Below are 24,107 nucleotides of genomic sequence, written 5' to 3'. Positions count from 1 at the left end.
AACTTGGACCCGCGAAATCCGTTTCGCAAAGGGCCACACACACTAGTGGATCCAGAACTTTGGAGTGGAGGGGGGCGATTTTTTTCCAAACCCTAACCCTAACGCCCAGTAAACCCTAACCCTATGCATAAACGTGCGTACAGTACACACACACACACAAACACACACACACACACACACACATATATATATATATATATATATATATATATATATATATATATATATATATATATATCATGGGCGTAGCCAGGATTTTTTTTCGGGGGGGGGGGTTTGGGGGGGGATCCCCCCCCCCCAGACCACCCACCCCCCCCCGCGGAAAAAAATTATATATGTGTGTGTGTACATAATTAATCTTTATTACACCCTGACCCTTTCGGAAGACGTTTATTATTTATTGTAGACTCCCCGCCCTTGCTAGCTAGGGGGTCTGAGGGAGCTCGCAGCGCTCCCCCAGTGCGGGGCGAAGCCCCGCCGCCGAGCACTATTTCTGGTATTGAAAACCAACAAAATGCATATTCTGAGGATCTACAGTGCATTATCTTGCTATTAAAAAGTTTTATTTCAAAAACCTAATGTGCTATTCTTACTGACTTAGACCCTCTCGCACCGTTCGGCGCATTTTCCGGCAAGCTGTTTCCGCAACTCTTATTTTGCGTAATTCATTTTGTCGGAGAACATGTCCCGCAAAACCTCATTCGACGCTCTGTCACAACCTTACTAAGGATTTAACTCCCAGTTCGGCATATGATTTCTTTGATTTAGACCCGATCTCCATGACTGACTCCTAAAATCTGTCTTAGCCATCTTTGTTGAGCCACATTTAATGTTTTTCAATTTCGGCAGAAGACTATTCACACTTTATTAATGGAGCCCAAGCCAATGGTAGAAATTTGTAACCCTTTCTTGACTACGCTCTTGGAATTACATGCCTGTATTTCGCTTTAGATTTTATATCGAAAAGGAAAGTTTTTTCGTCAAATCATCTGTTGAGGGGTTTTAAACTAAAAAATCTCTGGAGTTTTTTTGTTTTTTTTTAAATTCAAAACCCCATTTAGCTACGATCATAGAATTTGGTGACTGTAGTTTGCTTTAAAATAATATTGAAGAGAGAGGTTTTCAACTCTAAACGCTCTGTAGGGGAATTTTAAACTCGAAACCATCTGAAGGGGTTTTAAACTTTAAAGAAAAAGTCATCTGGAGGAGGGGATTTAAACTCAAAACCCCCTGGTAGAGGGATTTGTATCTCAAAACCACCTGATAGAGGGTGTTTAACTCAAAACCCCCCTCGGCTGTGCCTTGGTAAGTGATGATTTAGTATTAAAATCTCACCTAAAATAAACAAAATGAAAGCAAAAATCAGTCACTTATTCCGTCCCCCCCCCCCCCCCCCCAAAAGCGTTTTCTTGCATTCTTCACTGCAGAAACGCATTCTCCTGACAAGTACAGCTCTTCATTCATCAATGGAGTTCGGGGCGAAGCCCCGACGCCAAAAGCGTTTTCTTGCATTCTTCATTGCAGAAGGGCCTTCTCCGGACTTCTACAGCTCATTATTCATCAATGGAGTTCGAAGCTCATTATTAATACTATTAAAAAAGGACCTTTTGAATAATGTTGTACTTGAAAACTTATTTTAATATGAATTTATAGGCCCTTAATACATTGCAAATAAAACCGATTTGTTCCTTGAAAAGATAAGATACCCCACATATATAGATTTTGGCTTTGGGGATCGCCGCCGAAAAAAAAAAATCAATAAATAGTATTCAATAAAATTAAATTATAAATTGTGAGTTATAATCCCAAATTTATTTAACTAGAAAAATATCAGATTGAGTAAAGGTTGGGAGAAGGCGACTATGAACATACTATTTGAGTTTATAAATCATCTCTATCATGGCTCTAATACTGAAAAATTTCGTTTGAATTCTAACTTTTCCAATGCAAAGACTTTCTAAAAATAATTATGATAAATTCATGTGAAATTAAATAAACTCTGTCTGGAAATGGGAGGAGCGGTAGAGTGAAAACGATTAATCCTCGCTCCTTTAATAATTTCTGCTAAAGATTGATTTGGCATTTAAAGAATAGAGGTTGGGCGACTCAATATAATAATTTAATTTATAGTGTATATAAATTATGATGGGGGAAATGCGATTGCATGTATCGCCCCTTCCACCTGGTACAACCCTTTTTAATTTAAATTTACTAATGATACTATTTGAGATTAGATTGTGGTACGACATAATATACAATGGGTTACATATCAATACGTAGTTTATATAACATAGATATTCAACTAATTTTGTTCACAAACCATGATTCTCCACAAAAATAGGACCGCCCCCCAGCACTCAGAGGGCTAGAGTGGGGAGGGCAGTACATGCAATCACCCCCCCCCCTCCCACCAATCGGCAAACAGGGAACGACATAATATAAAGATCGGTTAAAAAATCAATAATAAGACCACACAATATAGATATTAAATTGATTCTATTAGCAAGCTGTGATTTCTACAAAAAAATTGGACCGTCCCCCCCCCACTCGAAAGTTTATGGGGGGAGGGGCGGGATTGATACCATCGCCCCCTCCCGACCCCACTAATCGGCCAACATACTAGAGGGGGGGGGGGGCGAAATAATCTAAAAATAGGTTGAAATATAAATAATTAGTATTTATTTTTAACATAAGTAATAAATTCGTATACAAATTGTGTGAATTCTATAATAAAATTCGGCCGAGTGGGGGGGGGGGGGGGCGATCGCAGAGCCGGACTTACCCATTGTGGGGCCCTATGCGAAACGGATTTGGCGGGGCCAAGTTTGAGTAGGGAAGTGGATAATAAGTGAAATTTAAGAGTTTGTATTAGAAAATAAATTCGTCTATGCATTTTATTCATTCTTTACTACTTACAGAACTACTTTACGAGCCTTGCGTGTAGCGAAGTCATACAGTATATCATAATTCCTTTTCCTACATAGCAAGAATTACCAATCGTAAACAAAAAACATTTAGTCATGTGATCTTATTGATAAAAAAATGAAAAAAAACCTGTCACGTGACAACCATCATGAATTAAACATGAGATCGTAAATTATATAGAAGAGATAAAGCACCACGTGGCTAAATGTTGTTTGTTTACGATTGGTGAATGAGGTCCATTGTTGACCTCAAGTAATTCTTCATTAGTTTGAGGCGCGAGAAGCTTCTTTCACCAGATTACACAATTACGGCTGATGCATAATGTCGCGCTTAAGATTGGCGTTTTCCATATTGAATGACACCCAAAATGACAATTTTCGTGTATATATTTTCGTATATTTTAAGAACTTTTTCGTATATTTTGCGATTTCGGGAGATTTTCAGGAGCTCCTGGTAAATCGCCAGGAGGGCCCGGGAATCTGTTTCAAGTCATAAAATGGTTTAATTAATTAATTTATGCACCTTGAATTAGCGCGGGTCCTATGAAAGTGCGAGTCTTATGAAAGTGCTCCTGGTAAATCGACAGGAGGGCGCGAGAAATCTCTTTTAAGTTATAAAATGGTTTAATTTAATAATTTCTACACCTTGAATTAGAGCGGGCCCTATGAAAGTGCGTGTCCTATGAAAGTGCGGGGCCCACTGCGGTCGCATAGGTTGAAAGGCGCCTAACGCCGGCCCTGCAAAATAGCGGCGTATGCTACGCCGCCGGTCGACTAGTTATATATAGATTGTTCACTTTAAAATAAACGTCTTTTTCAAATATTATTTTATGACAATTTTTTTTTTTTTTGCGGCGATTTTCAAACTATTTCTACTTTTTGAATCTGTGGGGTATCCTTTCTTTTCAAGGAACAAATCGGTTGTATTTGCCTTATAGTTAAGGGTTATTAATTCATATTAGATTTTAAAAAAATAATACATTATTCAAAAGGCTTATAAATTAGAAATTTTGCGCACGTTACTACTCACACTACTTGTGCATTGATTGTCACTCACACTTCAGTATCACCCTTGCCACCTAAATTACTTTATTTTACTTAATTCGACATGCCGTTTTTAATAGGATGAATTATGACTTAAGATGTCTAGAGAATGTGTTACTGCAGTTAAAAATGCAAAAATATATACTTGCTGTGTATGCGTTTATGCATACTGTTAAGGTTTACTGGGCAGGGTTTGGAAAAAAATCGCCCCCCCCCCCCTGGATCCGCTAGTATCTTTAGGTTCCTATATTCACTGTGACCATTTTTAGGATTTATAATTTAGAATTTGTAATAATAATAATAATAATAATAATAATGATCTTTATTGTCCGTATGGAAATTTGTCTTACAATTTGTGCATTACACCAAACAAAACCTTGTAACTAGGAAAAAAAACAAAATGTACATTCACACCAGATTCACTCATAATTTACATGTGAAAAGTTTATATCAAATTGTTTCCATTTAATGATTTGATTGCCAGGGGAACAAAAGAGTGTTTGTGTCTGTTTTTGCTATCGATGTCTTGTATCTCTTTTGTGATGGTAAAATCACAAAATCCTGACCCAAAGGGTGATTTTTTATTTTTTAAATCTGTTTATCTTTTTTATGGATGTTTGTCTCAAACAGCTTTCCAAATGGGGTTTGTTTTTTGCCAATAACTTTACCAGCAGTATTTAGGATTCTATGGAGTTTATTTTTTATTTTTAATGCTCAGATTGCTTTACAAAACAGTCATATTAAAACTTAAAATATTGCAGATGCGAGCTTGATAAAACATAGCCAAGGCCTTTTCACTAACATTAAACGAGGACAGTTTTCTCAGTAATCGTAATCTTTGCTGCCCTTTTTTTGCTGATATAATCAGTATTTGCAGTAAAATTTAGTTTATTGTCTAGGATAGTACCAAGGTATTTAAAAGTTTGCACTAGTTTGCACTATTTCAATAGTCTCTCCAGCTACAGAAACAATATCATTTTCCTTCTTTTCCCTACGAAAATCGATTATCATTTCATTGGTCTTTTTTACATTTAATAATAAAAATTATGTTTACAGTATTTTTTATGTGTTCTATTTCTTTGAAATACTCATTTACGTCTGAGCTCTCTGAGCGCAGGGCAAGAAGAGCCGCACCATCAGCGAATATTTTGAAGGAGCAAAAAGGACTATCGGATTGAAAATCATTGGTGTACAAAATGAACCACAATGGCGATGTCACAGCCCCCTGGGGCGCCCATGTGTTAACTATGCGTGCATTGGATATAACATTGTTTACCCTTACCCTCTGAGGTCTTTGGGTCAAAAATTCATTAGCCTATAGTATTATACATGGACTAATCTTCAACGCTTTCATTTTATCAATAAGTAAATGAAGTTGCATGGTATTAAAAGCAGATGAGAAATTAATAAAGAACAATCTTACATAAGTGTAAGGTAAGTCCAGATGTTTGTAGACACAATTTAAAATATTTAGGATGGCATCGTCTACACCTTTACCCTTTTGGTAAGCAAATTGTAAAGGTTCCAATTTACTACAAAGATCATTCAGAAGAAACATTTTAACAAGTTTTTCTAAACATTTAGACACAATGGAAATACGTGAAACAGGTCTAAAGTCATCCATTTCCTTTGGTATGGAAACCTTTGACACAGGTACAATTATAGAAGACTTCCACATAGATGGTATCTCGTGGTTTAGTAATGAAGTGGAAAAAATCTCTAGGAAAGGTTCAGCTAGTTGTTCAGCACATTCTTTTAAGATTCGCCCTTGTATACCATCAGGCCAGCAGCTTTCATTGGGTTGACTTTTTTGAAAATGTTGCAGACTTGCTCTTTAGTAATCGCTAATTCTAAACAGTTGTTAACATTCACATCCTCCAGTGCTTTGAGTTTTAGATAATTAAAATCATTAGTGTCGAAACGACAATAGAAATCATTTAACTCGTTGGATAATGTTTTGTCGTCTCTTGTAGCAAGATTACTTTTACTTTTGACTTGTGCTCCTGCCATTTTGTTCATGATGCCCCACGCCTGTCTCATGTCACTTGTCTGAATCGAGTCCTCCAGCTTGGTGCGGTAGTTTCTCCTCCCTTCCTCAAGAGCGACGCTGAGATTACGTTGAGCTATTTTCCTTTCCTGTCTATCGCCACTCATATATGCTCTTTTCTTTTTGATGATTCCCAGTTTTATTTTTGCAATGACCCATGGTTTATTGTTAGTGTATATCTTGATACTCTTAGTACTGATATATATGTTTTCACAGAATTTGATGTAATTCGTCACTGCTTTGATCCATTCTTCCAGATTTGAAGTGGTCTCTTTAAACAAATTCCAGTCGGTGCAGTCTAGACAACCCTGTAGTTTGAGAATGTTGTCTTGAGTCCATTCTTGTACAGTTTTCTGAATGACTCTGCCCTCTTTAAGTTTCGTGCGGTAATTAAGCAGCAGTTGTACTGTTTTGTGGTTCGATGATCCTAGTGGTGGCTTTTCACGAGATGTGAATGCTCCTTTGATGTTACAGTAACATACGTCCAGAGTCCAGTTCTCTCTTGTTGGACATGAGATGTGTTGGTAGAAGGTTGGTAGGTCAACCTTTAAGGTGCATTTATTAAAATCACCCAATATAACTACTGGTGCGTCTGGTGAGTTTGTCTGAAACTCATGCACTACGTCAGCGATGATTCCAGCTGCAACCTCCGTCTTGGCTGTAGGTGGAACATAAACAAGGACAATGTAAATAACACCAAAGGCTAATAAAAAGGTCTCAATGAGAGCGCCAGTAGTTCTAGATCAGGACAGCTTATTCTCTTTTTAACCGTGTAGTTGGTACAGTATTTGAGGTTGATGTACACACACAACCCCCCACCTTTCTTCTTCTTGGACTCAGCCGTTCTGTAAGATCTCACGCAAGAGAAACCATCAATAGCAATCAGATCGTCGTTGTCAGCCTCCTCTAACCATGTCTCAGTAAAAGCCAATAGACAACTTTCCCTAAAAACGTGGTCATAACATACATGGACACATATCTCATCCACTTTGTTTCTAATTGAGTGGACGTTAGCTAGAACAATCGTAGGAAGTGGTGGGCGAAAGCCTCTTCTTCTCAGTCTTTGCCGTAGTCCTCCTTTTCCCCTCTTTTCCTTGTACTAATAGAGGAAGGGTACAGGCAATTTATATGTGCATAACATGGTGGAAGAGGCTTCCTCTTTGAACGAAGTTTGAGGAGTTGGTCTCTACCATAATGGATAGTTCTAGGACTAGATCGGCCGCCATCTTGGGTCGCCTTTTTCTTCTTTTACTTATATTGGAATAAGTAAAGTTGAACAAATCTAGATCTAGTAACGCATGTAATGTAAATACTCATTGTGGAGCCCACCTTGAAAGACAGAAGTCATCATCTACATAACTAACAAGAAATGAACATCCAAAATACACCCATCAAAGCAATAATAAAATTCAATTTGAAAGCACAAATTGCATGCCGCAGCGCCAGATGTAGATCTGATCGTTCTAAATCGTTCTACACATTATGATTGACTACTTTCTTTAAATTATTTCAAACTGTAGTCATTTTCCTCACACACACGCTTGATCCTTCAAACAAAAATTAGGTCTTCTTTGTAAAAATACATTTTTTAACATTCACTCTGACACCAGGTGGGAAGAAGCTTCAGACAGTTCTTTGTGGAGACAGCTTGACGTCCAATGCGTCGAACGGCGCTGGATAATCCAAGTCAAAAGTCCTAAGTAAGTAAGAAAAGTAGATGACATATATCTATCTATATATAAATAACATTTCTTGTTCCGTATGCTTCGACAGATTCTCATAAGTGTGCTCCTTCTTCCACAGTGCCGTTAGAGTGGAACGGTAGACTGGAATTAAAATGTACGACCAGATTAACCAATGGATATGCGTATGACGTAATTATCTTTCTTCTACTTTGAAGGAAGGTCTGTAATTTATAACATAAGATCTTCACAGCAGTAGACTTCTATTTATAGATTTATCTTTTAGGAAAGTTCCAATGAAGGAAAATTGATAGATATTAACATTATGCTTGAATCGCTTAACGTTGGACGCTCAAGGAAAAAGAAACGGTAAGCCTAAATGTATTAGTGTAGCCATTGTAAAAACTGATTTTAAGTTTCGTTGACATATTTTGATACTCTTGACGTTGGGTGCACAATTTAACCATTCTATGCCGTGAACGTATTTTGATTCCGAACGAATACGGCAGTGTTTGAAATAGATTTAATAACTAGAACATAAATCATTGCCATTTCCCCATATCAGTGACATCTACTGTTTCGCCGGACCAAATAAATGAACCAACGTTAAGAGCTGGAGTTGGACTGTTTCCGTGTTTGCCTGGAGGCTATTCCCATCTAAAGCTTTACATAGGTAGTGGCATGGGCGTAGCCAGGATTTTTTTTCGAGGAGGGGGTTTAAGGGGGATTTTATCTCCCCCCCCCGCACCCCCCCCCCCAAGAAAAAAAATGTGTATGTATGTGTGTGTGTGTACATAATCTTTATTACATTCTGACCCTTCATTCTTTCGGAACACGTTTATTGTGCCTTAGAATTGGTTCTTCCTGTAGTTAGTGGAAAAATTGTTGACTCACAGCTATTGCTAGCAAGGGGGTCTGGGGGAGCAAAAGGAGCTCCCCCCAGCGCGGGGCGGAGCCCCGCCTCCAAGAGCACTATTTCTGGTATTGAATGCTAACAAAATGCATATTCTGAGGTATCTACAGTACATTTTCCAACTATTGAAAAGTCTTATTTCAAAAACCTAGTGTGCTATTCTTACTGACTTAGACCCTCCCGCACCGTTCGGCGCATTTGTGGAACTGTTTCCACAAAAATCTGTCACTGGTAATGTCTGAAGCCTCTTCCCACCTGCTCTGAGGACCTCCATGAATGTGTGGCGCCATGTTCTACTAGGATGTCATCCGATTTCTTATTATGCAATATGCATAATTCAATTTGTCGGAGAACATGTCCCGCAAACCTCATGCGACGCTCTGTCACAATCTTACTAAGGGGTCGGCTTCCAGTTCGGCATAGGATTTCCTTGATTTAAACCCGATCTCTATAACTGACTCCTAAAATCTGTCTTAGCCATGTTTGTTGAGCCACATTTAGTCTTTTTCAATTTCGGCAGATGAATATTCACTACACTTTATTAATAGAGCCCGCCACTGGTAGAAATGTGTAACCTCTCTTGAATACGCTTTTGGAATTAGGTGACTGTAGTTTGCTTTAGATTTTATATCGAAAATGGAAGTTTTATCGTCAAAATCATCTGTTGGGGGTTTTAAACTAAAAAATCTCAGTTGGGTGTTTTTTTTTAAATTCATAACCCCATTTAGCAACGATCATAGAATTTGGTAACTGTAGTTGCTTTAGAATAATAATAATAATAATCTTTATTATCCATAAGGAAATTTGTCTTACAATTTGTGCATTACACCAAACAAAAAACATTATAACTATAAGAAACCAAAGTGTACATTCACACCAGACTCACTCATAATTTACATGTGACAAAGTCTATACCAGATTGTTCTTATTTAATGATTTGATTGCCAGGGGAACAAATGAGTGTTTGTGTCTGTTTGTCTTTGCTATCGGTGTCTTGTATATCTTTTGTGATGGTAAAATCACAAAATCCTGACACAAAGGGTGATTCTTTATTTCGAGGATCTTGTTAGCTTTTTTTATAGATGTTTGTCTCAAACAACTGCCCAAATGGGGTTTGTTTTTTTGCCAATGATTTTGCCAGCAGCATTGAGGATTCTATTAAGTTTATTCCTATTGAATAATATTGAAGATAGAGGTTTTCCACCTCAAAACGCTCTATAGGGGGATTTTAAACTCAAAACCATCTGGAGGAGAGGGGTTTAAACTCAAAACCTTTAATTGGCATGGCTTTGCTAAAATAATTTTAGTGTGTAATTTGCTTATATTATATTGAAGAGGTATTTTTTAGCATCAAACCTTTCTGAAGGGGGATTTAAACTCAAAACCCCTTTTGGCAACGCTCATAGCATTTTGAGTGCGTAATTTGCTTTTTTTTCACATTGAAGAGGGGTTTATCGTAAATTTGGAGGAGTTTTAAAATCAAAATCTTCCTTAACTGTGCTCTTGGAATTTGGGGATTATCGTTTGCATTTTTTTGCTTTGTTTATAGAAGAGGGGGATTCAACTGCAAAAACCCTGGTAGGGATTTAAAATTAAAACCCCCTTGGCTGCGCTGGGGCAAGTGATGGTTTTTGAACCCCAACCCCACCCCCCTGGCTACGCCCATGGGTAGTGGAGTGTTTTTCATTACCATTTCCGGCAATAGCAACCTTACTGGTACCTAAACCAGTAAGCTTCTGGCAGGAGGGTCTCGTTAGCCTTGACTCATGACTGACTACCCACGTAGGAACTCTGAATTCAAATCTCTGCTGCTTTGCAGCTGTACCTAAACATGGGGAAGGCTTCAAGAGTCAATCAAAAGCCACTGACCCTTATGCAGCTTGAAGCACATAGTGCTCTGCCCTGGCAGATCCTGCTACGCCGCTGATCCCAAACTATATCGACCCCTGCCTTTCATTTCGATATATCAGCTGCGTGGATAAAAGAGGGGGGGGGCGTAAACTGATATATGGGCAACATCGTTCCGACCATAGTAATTACAATGAAATTATCCATAGTCACTTCGCGACTCAAGGAGCCATAGACAATGATAGATCATAAATTAGTGTTAGATGTAAATTTTTCTGGACCAGGTGTATCTAGATCTAAAAAAAATTGACTCTGTGTTAGCTATTATATGTGCGATGGAGGTCAAGTTGAAGATGCCCTTGCAGCGCTTGACCAGGAGGTAGGTCATGACGTCGGAGCTGTAACATGCCAACACGCCCACAGGTTGAGACGTTCAGGCCTTCTCTAACGCTTAGACTCGCCAAGGCTCGGCCAAGGGAAACTTCTTTGGGGAAAGAACAAACTTTTAGTTTTTTTTAAGCTAATAAACTATTAGATATTACCATGAATACACATTGCTCTAGGTGGTGTATGCATGACAATACATCATTTATGAGTGGCTTTGTGGATTGAAACAGAGTGAAAGTCGGACGTTTACACACTTGAGGGCCAATGCCTCTCGGACTTAGCGGTCACGGACTTAGGACGCCACCTTAAAGGGAAGACATGACCTATATTTGTCAGGTCATATTCATATTACTAGTTTGGTTTAACGAATATAATAATATATTTATTGAATGTTTGCGTTTCTAAGATATTTATACTGACTGAATGTATTGAATCAAAGTGTTTATATGTTAACTTGTAGAGTACTGTGGTATATTCTTCTGTGATTTATCATTGTATTCATTAGGAAAGAATATTGTGTAGAAGTGAGCGCAAGCATCCCATCTTCAGATCTATACAAAATCAGCATAATACACAACGACAATAAAACACGAACTATTTCTGAACCCACAACACATTGAATGTTTTGTCAAGCAATTTAATAGGATCCTATTTACTATTATTTGTTGATAATATTATACAATGGATCTCTGTATGCTATGCTGTTTTTCTTAGATTGAAAAACTGACGATGTAGAGTTGTTGGATGGTTCACCTATCCTTGGAGTGAAGAGAGCGTACATGGTTCATTAATTTATTTATTAATCCAAATTGTATTGAGTTACTCGTATATTTCAGATACAATGCTGTTCTTCAGCATAGTGTACTTCACTATTTGGATGGTAGTGAATGTAGCACAGAGCAAGGTCAACGATACACGACTTGAAGCCGAACTACAATGTCTAGAGAAGAGGCCCAATGATGTTTGTGACCTAACCGTGATCTATCCTGTTCCTGTGGGATCACTGGATTGTGACATGTTGACCGATAATAGAGTAGCATACGCATTGGAGACTCTTCCCCAATTTTCAGTTTCTTCCGAATTGGTGAGTACAAAAGTAAATCAAAATAATACTAACTTTACACCAGCTACGCCCGTTAATATATTTCCAGACTAGATATTGTTTAATTTGACTGGAAACCCGCATCCTTTTTTGCACTTCTTAATAAAGATATTTTCATTTTAATGATCCCCCTAATTTACTTTTTTTTTTTAATTCCGTTAATTTTAGTATCTGTTATCTTTTTCTTTATTCCCCCCCCCCCCTCTCTCTCTCTCTCTCTCTCTCTCTCTCTCTCTCTCTCTCTCTGGAACACTCTTTATTTTACAGCCTTGAATTGGTGCGACCGCTTTTATAACTCCCTCAAACACACACATACAAGTGAACACAACTTTTTGCCCGTGAATGCTAGTATCTCTTTACTCCCTTATGCCCCTCGATAATCTTCTCTCTCTCTCTTACACACACACACACACACACACACACACACACACAAACAAACAAAAACTAATACTACATACAATCTCTGACTTTTCTGCTTTGGCTTCTCAAATCAACAACGAAATATTTCATATAGTTCTTTTGCTTTTCGGCCACCATCGAAATGTTCTTCCATATAAACCTTTGAGCTTTAAACCTTACCCCGAAGTCCTACATAGCCTCCTTATCCACCTTATATAAAACAAAATAGTCTCTTCAACACACACACACACACACTTTTAATATGCCCTCACTTTCACTATGATAATGCTTTGGATTTTTTATCATAGATTTGTACCCTGCAGATCTTGTTCTGCTCTTTCTCTCTTCTCTCTCTTTCTCTCTTTCTCTTCTCTCTCTTTACTTCTCTTTCTCCCAACAACACTTTTTTTTACAACGCCTATATTAACTCGATCTGTATCATTCTTGATGTTACTTAGATTTTTGCAATCGATTTTTCGACTCATTCAATCGATATCAAATTTTGTATACAAGCTTATGTTCAATGAGAACACATGAATCAATCAGAACATCAACTCATAGGCTAATCAATTAGTCGTTATTAATTAATTTTGTTTTTATATGGAATATATAGACAAAAAAATGTACAAAGCTAAACGGAGATAAGTCTTGTGTAGAGAATAAAATATACTGTTATAACTCTGCCATGCGCACCGCCATCCAGGCTAGTGCAGAAGGTGCGCACTACTAGAAACCAGACTAGGAAGGATGTTTACATTAAAAGAAGAACGATTTCCGCCCAAGTCTAGAGCCGAGATGAAGATGCTGTGCTCAAGGCAGATATCCTTTGTGTTTGTCATGTCCTCTTGTAAATAAACACATATATCTCGTTGAGTTGCCTCCCTTAAGTTATTACAATACTAAGGGGAGATGATCCTTGTGTAAGAATTAGGTAATAAGAATAGAAAGAAAGCTAGATAAAAATAAAATAATTAAATGTTATTGTAAATATTATAACAGATTGCCCATGTAAAATTATATCAAAGACTGTTGTATGTATATTAATCAATTATAAACTTAGTACTGGCTTTAGTAATGAACATTGTCTTGATCACCAGTTTTACAGATAATGTTTATTCTACAAAAAAGGTATCAGTGTTTTAGTAGGATCGCTCGGCGTAATATCCGGTAGATACATTGAGTGGGTGGGGGGAAATCATATCCACTGCCCTCACCTAAATCATTTGAACTTGGGTGGTGCGGGCCTATGCTTATAAAGAAATCATAGTTTGTGAACAAAATTAGTTGAACATCCATATAATCCTTATATTATGTAGCGCCCTTCTGCTATGTTGGCCAATTCCCAACTCTAGTCTGCTTGGGGGGCGGTGAAATTTTTAAGCACAAGTCATAGAGTGTGATCACAATTAGCTAAATATCTAGGATAATATAAGACGCGATCATATTTTGATAAACATTCTGATAGATCAATGCGGAGTGACACTAGCAACATTAATTGCTGCACCCTCTAAAACAGTGCCTAGATCCAAACTTGATATGGGCCTAGTTATGATTATTTCATGCTTTTAGCTTTCTAATGCGCTGTGATCATATCACTTTACTGAACCAGTTGGGAAATGGGGGGGGGGAGAGAAAGGGATATCTGGATGAAGTTTTACAATATTCACTTTTTAAAAGCCTTTAATAAAAAAAGAGGGGGGAACAACCTGAATTAGAACTCATGGCTCAAGCAAACATACTGACCACCCTGCTAGTGAGGTGCCTATGAATATGGATAGTTATCTATTGTTTGTTGCAAACTTACTTTAAAGCGGCGACCTACAAAGGAGACTAATTAAGTTGATACCACCACGTCAGTCAAATACAATTACTTTCCCTTGTTTTAGAAACCAAACATCATAACTAATTACAAATAGTAAATTAACAAATCGGTAAATTAAAAAAAAAGATTAATGTCTTGTCATGTAAAAGAAATAATTGTGCAAAATTTCAGCTTCGGTGTCGGAAAAATAACATTTACAAACTTTTTCCCTGACAGACAGACAGAGTGACGTAAGCTTTGTAACAATTGCCTCACCATACATGCTACATGCCTACTTTTACTGACTGAATCATGTTTTTCTAGATCTACACGCATCTCCTTGTTGAAAAAAACTTTTATTTCTATATCAACCAACACCATCGTCACATCATGATACTAATGTTCGCCACAATCCCTTGGACTTAGTGACTAGCGAGCTCTCAGCTACGGAAACAGCCTAAGTCTTGCAGTTAACCATAGCCCTTTTTAAAACTAGAATATCCAATGTTGACTTCTTTTAACTGACGCAATCGGGATTGACATGCCTAAAGCACTCACTCTTGAAAAAGGGTGAAAAAATTAAAATACCCTTTTCAGATCTGTAGGGCAGTTGACATAAAGGTCATCTGTTTCTGTGGCCCATGGTTAAGGAGGGTGTCCATGTGGTCAGCACAACGACCAACCGCCTTTTCCCCAACTAATGTTAGATACCTAGTAGAGCTTGGTGGGCTCTGAGGTACCCATAGGATCCCACTCTCTGCCAGGATTCGAACTCGGGACCTCTTGCTTAGGAAGCCAAACTTTCTACCACTTAGCCACCGCGCCTCACTCACTCGTGAAGGCAAAAGAAATTATTAAGAAGAGAGCGTCAACTGGACACTGGAAGGAATTCAATTAAGTTTAACAAAAACAAAGGGTGCGTTCAATAGTAACATCAGTTACAGTCAAGTGATGAGTTTAATTAAGTTAATTTCACTTGTTGTTTTTTTAGCTATTGTTATCTTTTTTTTTTATTTTCATTCATTAATCATTTGTTATATTTTAACTTTAAAGTAACTCTTTCTCAAAATATTGCAATTTTTGTGGCTGTCTCAAAAACAACAAAAAATGTACTCTGGTCTATGGTAAACTATTATGTCTCCTAGATCTACAGGACCAAATCTAATTATAACTAATTCTTATTTTACGTAAACCAATCCCATCCCTCTTACGGAAGTGTAATTCTTAAAACAAATATTTCTAGGTAAAGTGTAGTAAACAATCAACGAAAAAAACAACAAGGCCGTTTGGTCGTTAATTTAGTGATTGGGGCTTACTATATCAACATGCTCAGCTTCAGAAATTTTTTAAACCAATTTTTTCTTCCAAACCTAGACTGGGACCAAAGGTCTTCTCCTAATGTTTGACCCAGATGCTCCAGTTAGCAAAGATCCACAAGATGGTTTCATTCACTTCATTGCTCTTGTCTCGGTGAGTACCTGGGTAGATAGACACAGACAAAAAGACAAATCAATAAAAAATATTACCAAGTAGTCAGTTATTTACTGGTAATTGTTATTTTGTTTGAGACCAACAATCCTTTAGGATTCACAGAGACGAGTACCGTTTGAACCCTTTGATCGTCTTAAGAGCTGAGCCGTGGGGGACTCGCCATTTATGTAATGATCCTTTTGCGAGTACTAATGTCTTAGATACTTGAATACGTTATTTCTCCCTCACCCATTGTCAGATCCAGTAGAAATTTTAAACAATTATTAATCTTAACTAAAAAAATAGGAATCAATTAAAAAAAAACTATTAGTCAATTAATTATTGGTAATCTTTTTATACCAAAGAAGGGAAATAATATCTACATTATTGAGATATATATTTGAAAGTGAGAAGTTCTTTCTCTTATATAAGCTTTGTTGTTTTTAAAGTTTTTTTTAAATTTTGCTTGGTTGCAACATCTAATCATAAAGCAAGAGATGTACGGTTTCGACACTATATTTCGAGCGTATCTTAAAGGAAGCGGAAATAAAAATACATGACTTTAGGCAAATTATAAATGAGTTGACTTTGGGGGAAAAAAAGGAAAATATGCCTTAGAAATACAGAAACCCTCGATGTTGGTGTTTTTTATTTACACTTTATCTATAGATTTCGGCCTTTGAGGAAATACTAAAAATCAAATACAAACGTTGAATAGAAAGCTTGCGGTTTTTGGCGAATGACGGCGTTTAGGTTGCGATGCTGTCCAAACCGTGTCTTCATGAGCACGGAATAGGTGAAAGGAACTTGTGTTCGAAATTTCATGCTAGTTGAAGAGATCTCTTGACATGTATGAGTATTTTTTGCACGTATAATATAGATTTATTCGTCGCTGGATTTTTTGTTTATTAAATTGCGCTTAATTCCATTCAAGTTGAATATATTTAGCGCTGTGTGTTTATGGTTAAGTGGAGTCATTAAGACACTTAGGAAATAGCCATGTAATTCGGGGAGACTACTCTCCAAATCAATACGTGACTAAGTACATGGATAGCAAAACAGTCTAGGTGAGTATAGGATGTCGGTATGCGCGCTGGACTATCGTTCAGTTGTCTCGATGGTCGTACCCTGCCCGCTGCCATCCTCTATCGTCCCGCGGCAGGTTTGGACTAAGAAGTAGATTATTTTCAACTCTGACTGAACATCTGTAACATGTCAAACAACACAAAATACCATCGATCTTGTCTAAGTGAGAGATGTGGTAGATAAACATCCTTTATCTATACTATAAAGTTGAAAGTAAGGCGTATGCATGTATGCATGTATCATGATGTGTGTATGTATGTATGTCCCCGTATAGAAATCAAAACCGTTTGACCGATGTTGATAAAACATGGCAGAAATTTTCCTTGGGTACTAACTTAGACCGTAGTGTATGTATTGTACCCCTCAAACAAACTTAAGACCCTCAAAAAAAAAAAGTTGACCAGCTCTATGAAAGCATTATAATTCATCGATCTAGGCCATGTTTACACGAGAAAAAATCGAAAGGATCTAGATCTAGATTTAATTTTAAGAACTACACTTTGCGCAGATAGTTTTTTACTTTGACACATGAAAATACAAAATATAGTCCATTGATTTCATTATTTAATAAAATTAACCTTCAAATTTGTGTTTCAAAAGCATTTTTACATAAATTCGTTTCTTATATCTGCGAATGTAGAATTCCTAATGAGCATTCTTTCATTAGACAATACCGTAATGTTACATACCTTTCTTTTGCTAGGTCTAAAACTCTAAATCAACTCTAAGATGTTATAACTTCTCTTCGCAAAGATAGTTTTATACTTTAACACATGAACACACTAATTATAGTCCATTCATTTCATATTTTAATTTTTATTTTTCTAAAGCATTTTTCATGCATTCGTTCGCCCTAAAGCTGCGAAGCCATGTTAAGATATTGTTGTAAACCTGGTGGTGGCACAAATGGGGGTAGTGGTGTGTGTGTAGTCAGCCGACGCAAATCGCCCCAGGCCAGCGCTAGACGAGCGGTCAACCGTGACGAGGTACGACTGTCAGCCGAGTCGTGTCAACAGGACAGTTCGGGAAGGATCGCAGCGTCACGAGAGTTGTAGTCACCTGACCACCTAGAAACGTCGAGCGGCGTTCTGTCCGGTTCGAGAAGGTCAGTAGGGACCCTATATAAAGAGCGGAGGTGTCGCAGTCAAGACGGTTCAGAAAGGAGGTTCACGGCAGGGGTTCAGAGCCCGGTTCACTACAGTCCGGTCGGCTACAGCACAGTTCAGCGGTGTGGTTCTGTACGGAGCATTACGACGGTTCAGTGCGGAGTACTATCAAGTACAGTTGAGACGAACGGCGTCTTGATCTTGGTCTGCGATCGAGTCCGACACAACGAGCCTAGTGTGTGAAGTCAGTCCTGAACTGTTGAACCCAGTGCAAGCCCGGAACGAGACGGAGAGGCCAGTGCAAGAGTCGATACGGCGGAACGGCTATTAACAAGAGAGATATTTGTACAGTGTACGTGTTGCCAATTGTACAGTATTGGCTGTTACTTATTCAACTATTAAAGTGTTACGTTACTTTGGAGTCCTGAGTTGTCAAGTTCTTTAAGTTGGTGGTGTATGGTGCAGTTTGCATAGAGCCTGGATAGTGAGATTCGTAACAATATATTCTAATAGTTACATTCATTCGCCTACATCTAATTAAAAAAAGGTCACGCAGATAGATTTATTCATACTATTTTACATTTACGCATTCGCTTTACTTATAACATTATTATTTCGATTAGTTGTTTACAAAACACTCTCAGTGACTAAATCGACAGTGATACGCAAATAAAGACCCGCTGGCCGCGGGTAAAATATGTCTAGTATTCTCTATAGTTTAAAATGGGTATTGAATAAATATATCATTACTTGTTGGTTCTAGTTGGGCAAAAATTCGCATAAAGAATAATATATATTTAAAATAAGTACATCTTGGGTAGGACATATTGTCCTTCACCGCCCTCAGACGTCGTGAAGACATACATTGCAGAAATACTTGTTTATTCGCAAAACGTTTTTACCGTCTTCTAAGACGGATTGTTGAATGACTAATTCTCAACACGCCTTTTCTCATCCCAAATGTCGTGACGTAGTTCATAAAGTGCACTCACTTGAAGGGATTACAAATCACAGAACGCTTATAAAAAAAAGCCTTTAATATGAGCTGAATGCTACCAGTTCTCAATAATTCATATCAGAAATGAACTAAAGCTATGAAATATTAAGACTGTCATGTGTTTTTATTTGTAACAAGCCTTATGTTACCCGCGGCCCGCGAGTCTAAATTTGCGTGACACTGATATAGTGTATTACAAATAATTAAACAAAATAATAATGTTATAAGTTAAGTGAATGCGTGAATGTAAAAATAGTTTGAATGGAGATATTAAAATAGATAAAATGAAAACATTTGTCTGTAGGCCTCTATATATATTTAAAACTAGATCGAGATTCTAATATAGTAATAGACCAAGATTTAAATTAGATTCATTTGTTTAAATTAGGTAAAATACATCTACTTTCACTAAACATTCTTGATTTATCAGTTTAAGAGTGAATTCAAGGCTCAATAAGCCTATTTATTTTTTTATGTTAGTGTAGTTAATATCCCCCATATAGAGCCTCATCTACTTTTTGCCTTCGCGAGATATTCTATCCTGCGCATGCGTGACCTAAAGGTGGTGTCTAACGTAAGAATGGCTATTAAATGTACGTTAAAATGGGTAAAGTCACAGTATTAGGGAATGAATTTTATGTAAAATGTGTTTGAAACACAAATTTGAAGGTTAATTTGATTAAATAATTAAATGAATGAACTATATTTTGTATGTTCGTGCGTTAAAGTAAAAATTTATCTTTGCGCATGCGTGATAATTCGGTCTTGTCTCATGTAAACATGGCAATAGGACCTACTTCCATGAAATAGTTGTATTTTCATAGAGTTAGGATTTTATTTTTCTTTGGTGGGGGGGGGGGGCTTAAGTTTGTTTTGGAGCTACTTTATATATGTTACTTTTCCAGTTAGTATCCAAGGAACATTTATGCCATGTTTTATCAAGACTAGTCTAAGGGCTTTGATTTCTATTCGGAAAATACATGCATAAATACATACATACATACGCCTTACTTTCTGCTTTATATTGTAAGATACTTATAAGATACTTACAATATTCAGGCACATCGACAAGGCGCAACATCGTGTTTTTAGATTAACGTTTAACAGTTTTGTTTAAAGCATTTCCCAGCTTCGTAAAATGTAAAAAAACCTGCCCTTTTCTGTTACTCTAGGTTGATGGAAATGGAAATGTAATAGTGCAAAGAATTATTACAGGTAAATTGTCAAAACAAACTGTATTTTGTTAGTTTACGTAATGCAAATTATTATTAAATACTCGAAAATAATTTGTAGTTAATAGTTATAGTCTCGATATCGTTCAAAAGAAATTTGTGATGTTGTTCTTTCTTTTCACGTTATTGCCTAGTGCTTCATTGAATCAAATACTATGGAAGGACCTCACAACTCACAACATGGAAGAACTAACACAATAGAAGACAAAAACAATAGATGATTAACTGAGGAAAAAGATATGATAATAAGATGGATGGAATACTTTCAGAGTTGAATAACTTAGAAATCTTAGAAGATACATAGATACTAAATGTCCAGGCAGTATCCAATATAGACAATTATCCAATTCTTCGCTCGGAAGAAGCATAAGCAGTAAAAGGCACGAAAAAGGGAAAATCAGTCAGAGTTGACAACATTCCTGGTGAACTTCTACAAGCTGGAGGAGAAACCATGATAAACGCACTTTTGTTTTTGTTTTGCAACGAGATCTAGCAGTTAGCAGAATGGCCCAAGCCCTGGACCCAATCATTCATCATCACTCTTCCAAAGAAAGGCAATTTACAACTCTGCCAAAACTACCGCACCACCAGACTCATAAAAAAAAATATTAAACCGGCTAAAACCGATAGCAGACAAAATTATATCAGAAGAACAAGCGGGTTTTAGACAAGGTCGCAGCACAACATAACAAATCCTAAACCTCAGAATACTCTGGGAAAAATACTTCCAACACCAAGATAATCTTTTCCATGTCTTTATTGATTTAAAGAAAACTTTCGATCGAGTATGGTATGGCGACAATGAAAAAGTATAACATAAATAAAAACATAATACAAGTTATCCAGAACCTCTACAAGGAGACCACTAGTGCGGTGTACTTCAACAATAACATTGGGCACTGGTTTAAAACCACAGTTGGAGTAAGACAAGGCTGCCTACTCGAACCAACGCTTTTCAATATCTTCCTTAAAAGGATAATAGAAGATTCTCTCAAGGGCTATGAAGGTACTATAAGCATTGGAGGAAGAAGAATTACTAACTTGTGCTTCGCGAATGATGTAGACGGTCTAGCAGGGACAGAAGAACTAGCTGACTTGGTGATGCGCATAGACAAAAGACTTCCGCAGCATATGGTGTGCAAATAAATGCCGAAAAAAAAAATTATAACCTATAGCCAAAAGGGGCATCAGTATTGGAGGTAAAAAGCTGACAAGTGTCAGTAGTTTCAAATACCTCAGAGCTATTGTCTCAGATGAGGGAACGAAACCTGAACTACTGTCGCCAATAGCGCAGTCCATAGCAGCACTTTCAAAACTTAAAATAATATGGAAAGACAAAGACATAGCTCTCGGCACCAAAATCAGACTTATGCGCTCGCTGGTCATGGCCACATTTATATATGCTTGCGAGTCTTGGGCGCTGACTGCAGAGCTAGAGAAGAGGATCCTAGCAATGGAATTGGAGATTACAGAAGTATTCAAGGTATCACATTTGATGACCGCATTGCAAATGAAGAGATTAGATACCCCAAGATGACCTGCTAACTATTGTAAAAAAAAAACAACTAAAACTAAAACTCTATGGCCATATTACAAGGTCTTCGGGGCTTGCAAAGTCCTTCATTGAGGGAACAGTACAGGGAAAAAGAAGAAGAAGCAGACAGAAAACGATTGGAAGACAAACTAAAAGAATGCACGGCCTCCCATTGAAAGAGATTCTATCTAAGGCAAAAGACAGAGAGAAATGGAGAAAGACAGTCGACAAATCTTTCATTGTGTCCCAATGGTCCAACAGACTTAGGGATAGGTAAAGGTAAAAATGAAATAAACATTTGGTTGAATATCACACATTGGGATGCGAATGAATATAATAGTGCTATATATGGATCTATAACATCTAAGTTTGAAAGTGTCACAAATCTGCAAAGTATTCCTAGGCCGCACTTGCCTCTTACTCTTAATTAGAATCTTCTAATTAGAAAGTGTAATTAACTATTTTCAAACAAGATCTATTCTTACAACCGTAAAGTTACTACTAGAACACATAGTTAATAAAACACTTTTATTGGAATATAGTCAATGGTAGACAATGGTTGGAATATAGTCAATGGTAGATTATGGCTGGGACATAGTCAATGGTAGACAATGGTTGGAACATAGTCAATGGTAGACAATGGTTGGAACATAGTCAATGGTAGACAATGGTTGGAACATAGTAGTTGTAGACAATGGTTGGGACATAGTCAATGGTAGACAATTGTTGGGACATAGTCAATGGTAGACTATGGTTGGGACATAGTTAGTGGTAGACAATGGTTGGGACATAGTCAGTGGTAGACTATGGTTGGGACATATGTCTATATAATGAATTCACGTTTTTTTTCATGTGAATCATAAAAATATTAATGATTAAAAATGTTGTTATAAATCTTCAACCTAAACAATATTACACATGTTTCTAATGGGTCTCCTGGGGCACTTGTACGCTACAAAGTGTTTCACAAATAGCAGTCCAAGTTTATTCTACTTCGCATGCTGCTGATATAGGCTTATAAAGCTCTAGTAACAGAGAAACAAAATAAAAATCATCAAAGAAGTTCACAAAATATTTAAGAAATGTGAAGGGGCAATATTATAGTTCAAAGTTAAATGGAAAGGAGTTTAAATAGCAGTTATAAAATATGCACAATTCAACCATTAAATGATTTGATATGTCTGACATATGAAATTGTACATAGAAACATATTAAACTGATTGTTATATTTCTATCAACTGACAATTAGATTATTACCCCCCTTCTCCACCAAGAGGTCACGGTGAACATCGCTACCAGTACTTCCTGTATGACGACACTAATGGTGGACAAATCTCCCCTCCTAGTGGTCGGAAGTTTCAGCTCTGTCCATTCCTGGCAAAGCACAAGATTGGTCGTCAACCCGTGGCATCCTTTCAGTTTAGGCACATACGACTGTAGACCTGACTCAACTTTTGAATGAGCCAAGGGTTTTGTTTGTTTCAATTTCATCAGAGCTAATAAAAAATACAATGAAATCTTCCATGTTGTCGTGTTGCATTATTCTATACTGCTGAAGCATTTCAACAAAACTTTACCCACACATTAAAATGGAAAAATCAGCAACAGAAAATCTTGTCTAAAAATTGGATTAGCAAAAACAAATATTTAATTAACAATTTTATTTTAAAAAGTTTTCTCTATAAATGATATTCACTTAAAATGAGGATTAGGACAAATATGGAAACGTCCATTATTCTTATTTTGATTTGAGCAATTACTGCAATAGCTCAGAAGTGTTGCTCTTTCAGAACTCCTAAATAACAATCGCCCAAGCCAACTGGCCTAGAAAGTTGAGCATTAACTCGAACAGTTTCGGACAACTTGTTTTAAAAATGTTTTATATGTATGCGCATCCACTAAATAGTTTTTATTCTTCAAAAATGAACGCTTTGAAAAGACTATAAGAAACATTGGTAGACACGACAGATTGTTTTGTTGTGATTCGGTGACACTACTACTGAATCTATACAGTAGTAAAGAAGCCACTCTAAATAACCTCGTTCTCATGTTTTAAAATGTGAATGTTAAACCGTTGAAAAAATTCATTGGAAACACAGAAAATTTGCTAGGGCGTTCTCTATACAATTTTAAACTATAGACTTTTTAAAAACTGTAACACCTTCAATTTTGTTATTTCTTGAATGGCTTAATCGCAACAACATCGGCCTTCTATCGTGTAGACTCGAGACTTCGAGTTAGATTTTAGACTCGAGCAACTTTTTATAAAAATAAAAATAGCTTTTGAAAAAGCCGCATAAAAACCTCCCAGATACACCCTACCCCCACCTGATCCACACAAATGATTGGACCTTAGCTCACTGAGCATTCTATAACCATGAAAGTTATGCTAAACAAAAAAAAAACAAGGTTACAAAAGACAGTTTGTGTGGAAACACAAACTCAAAATCGGCCCCCGAAGTGGTCCACCTAGGCAGGCTTCAATATTTTCAGAAAGAAAATCCAAATGAAATTATTTCAAAGACAAATAAGAGA

The 24,107-nt window shown here is 37.1% G+C and overlaps 1 protein-coding gene across 1 annotated transcript; it reads left to right on the top strand.

The window, feature by feature from the left end:
- The first annotated feature begins 8,234 nt into the window (after positions 1-8,234).
- LOC106071456 (phosphatidylethanolamine-binding protein 4-like) lies at positions 8,235-23,094 on the top strand. Its single transcript, XM_056012572.1, has 5 exons — positions 8,235-8,370; positions 11,682-11,929; positions 15,522-15,617; positions 19,979-20,021; positions 22,822-23,094. Exons 2-5 carry the CDS (start codon positions 11,687-11,689, stop codon positions 23,010-23,012), a joined length of 573 nt encoding a protein of 190 aa, XP_055868547.1. The 5' UTR covers positions 8,235-8,370; positions 11,682-11,686; the 3' UTR covers positions 23,013-23,094.
- The last annotated feature ends 1,013 nt before the right edge of the window (positions 23,095-24,107 follow it).

This window comes from Biomphalaria glabrata, chromosome 15 (assembly GCF_947242115.1).
Source record: "Biomphalaria glabrata chromosome 15, xgBioGlab47.1, whole genome shotgun sequence".
In the NCBI taxonomy this organism is placed as follows: domain Eukaryota; kingdom Metazoa; phylum Mollusca; class Gastropoda; family Planorbidae; genus Biomphalaria; species Biomphalaria glabrata.
This window is presented reverse-complemented; position numbering and strand designations above follow the sequence as displayed.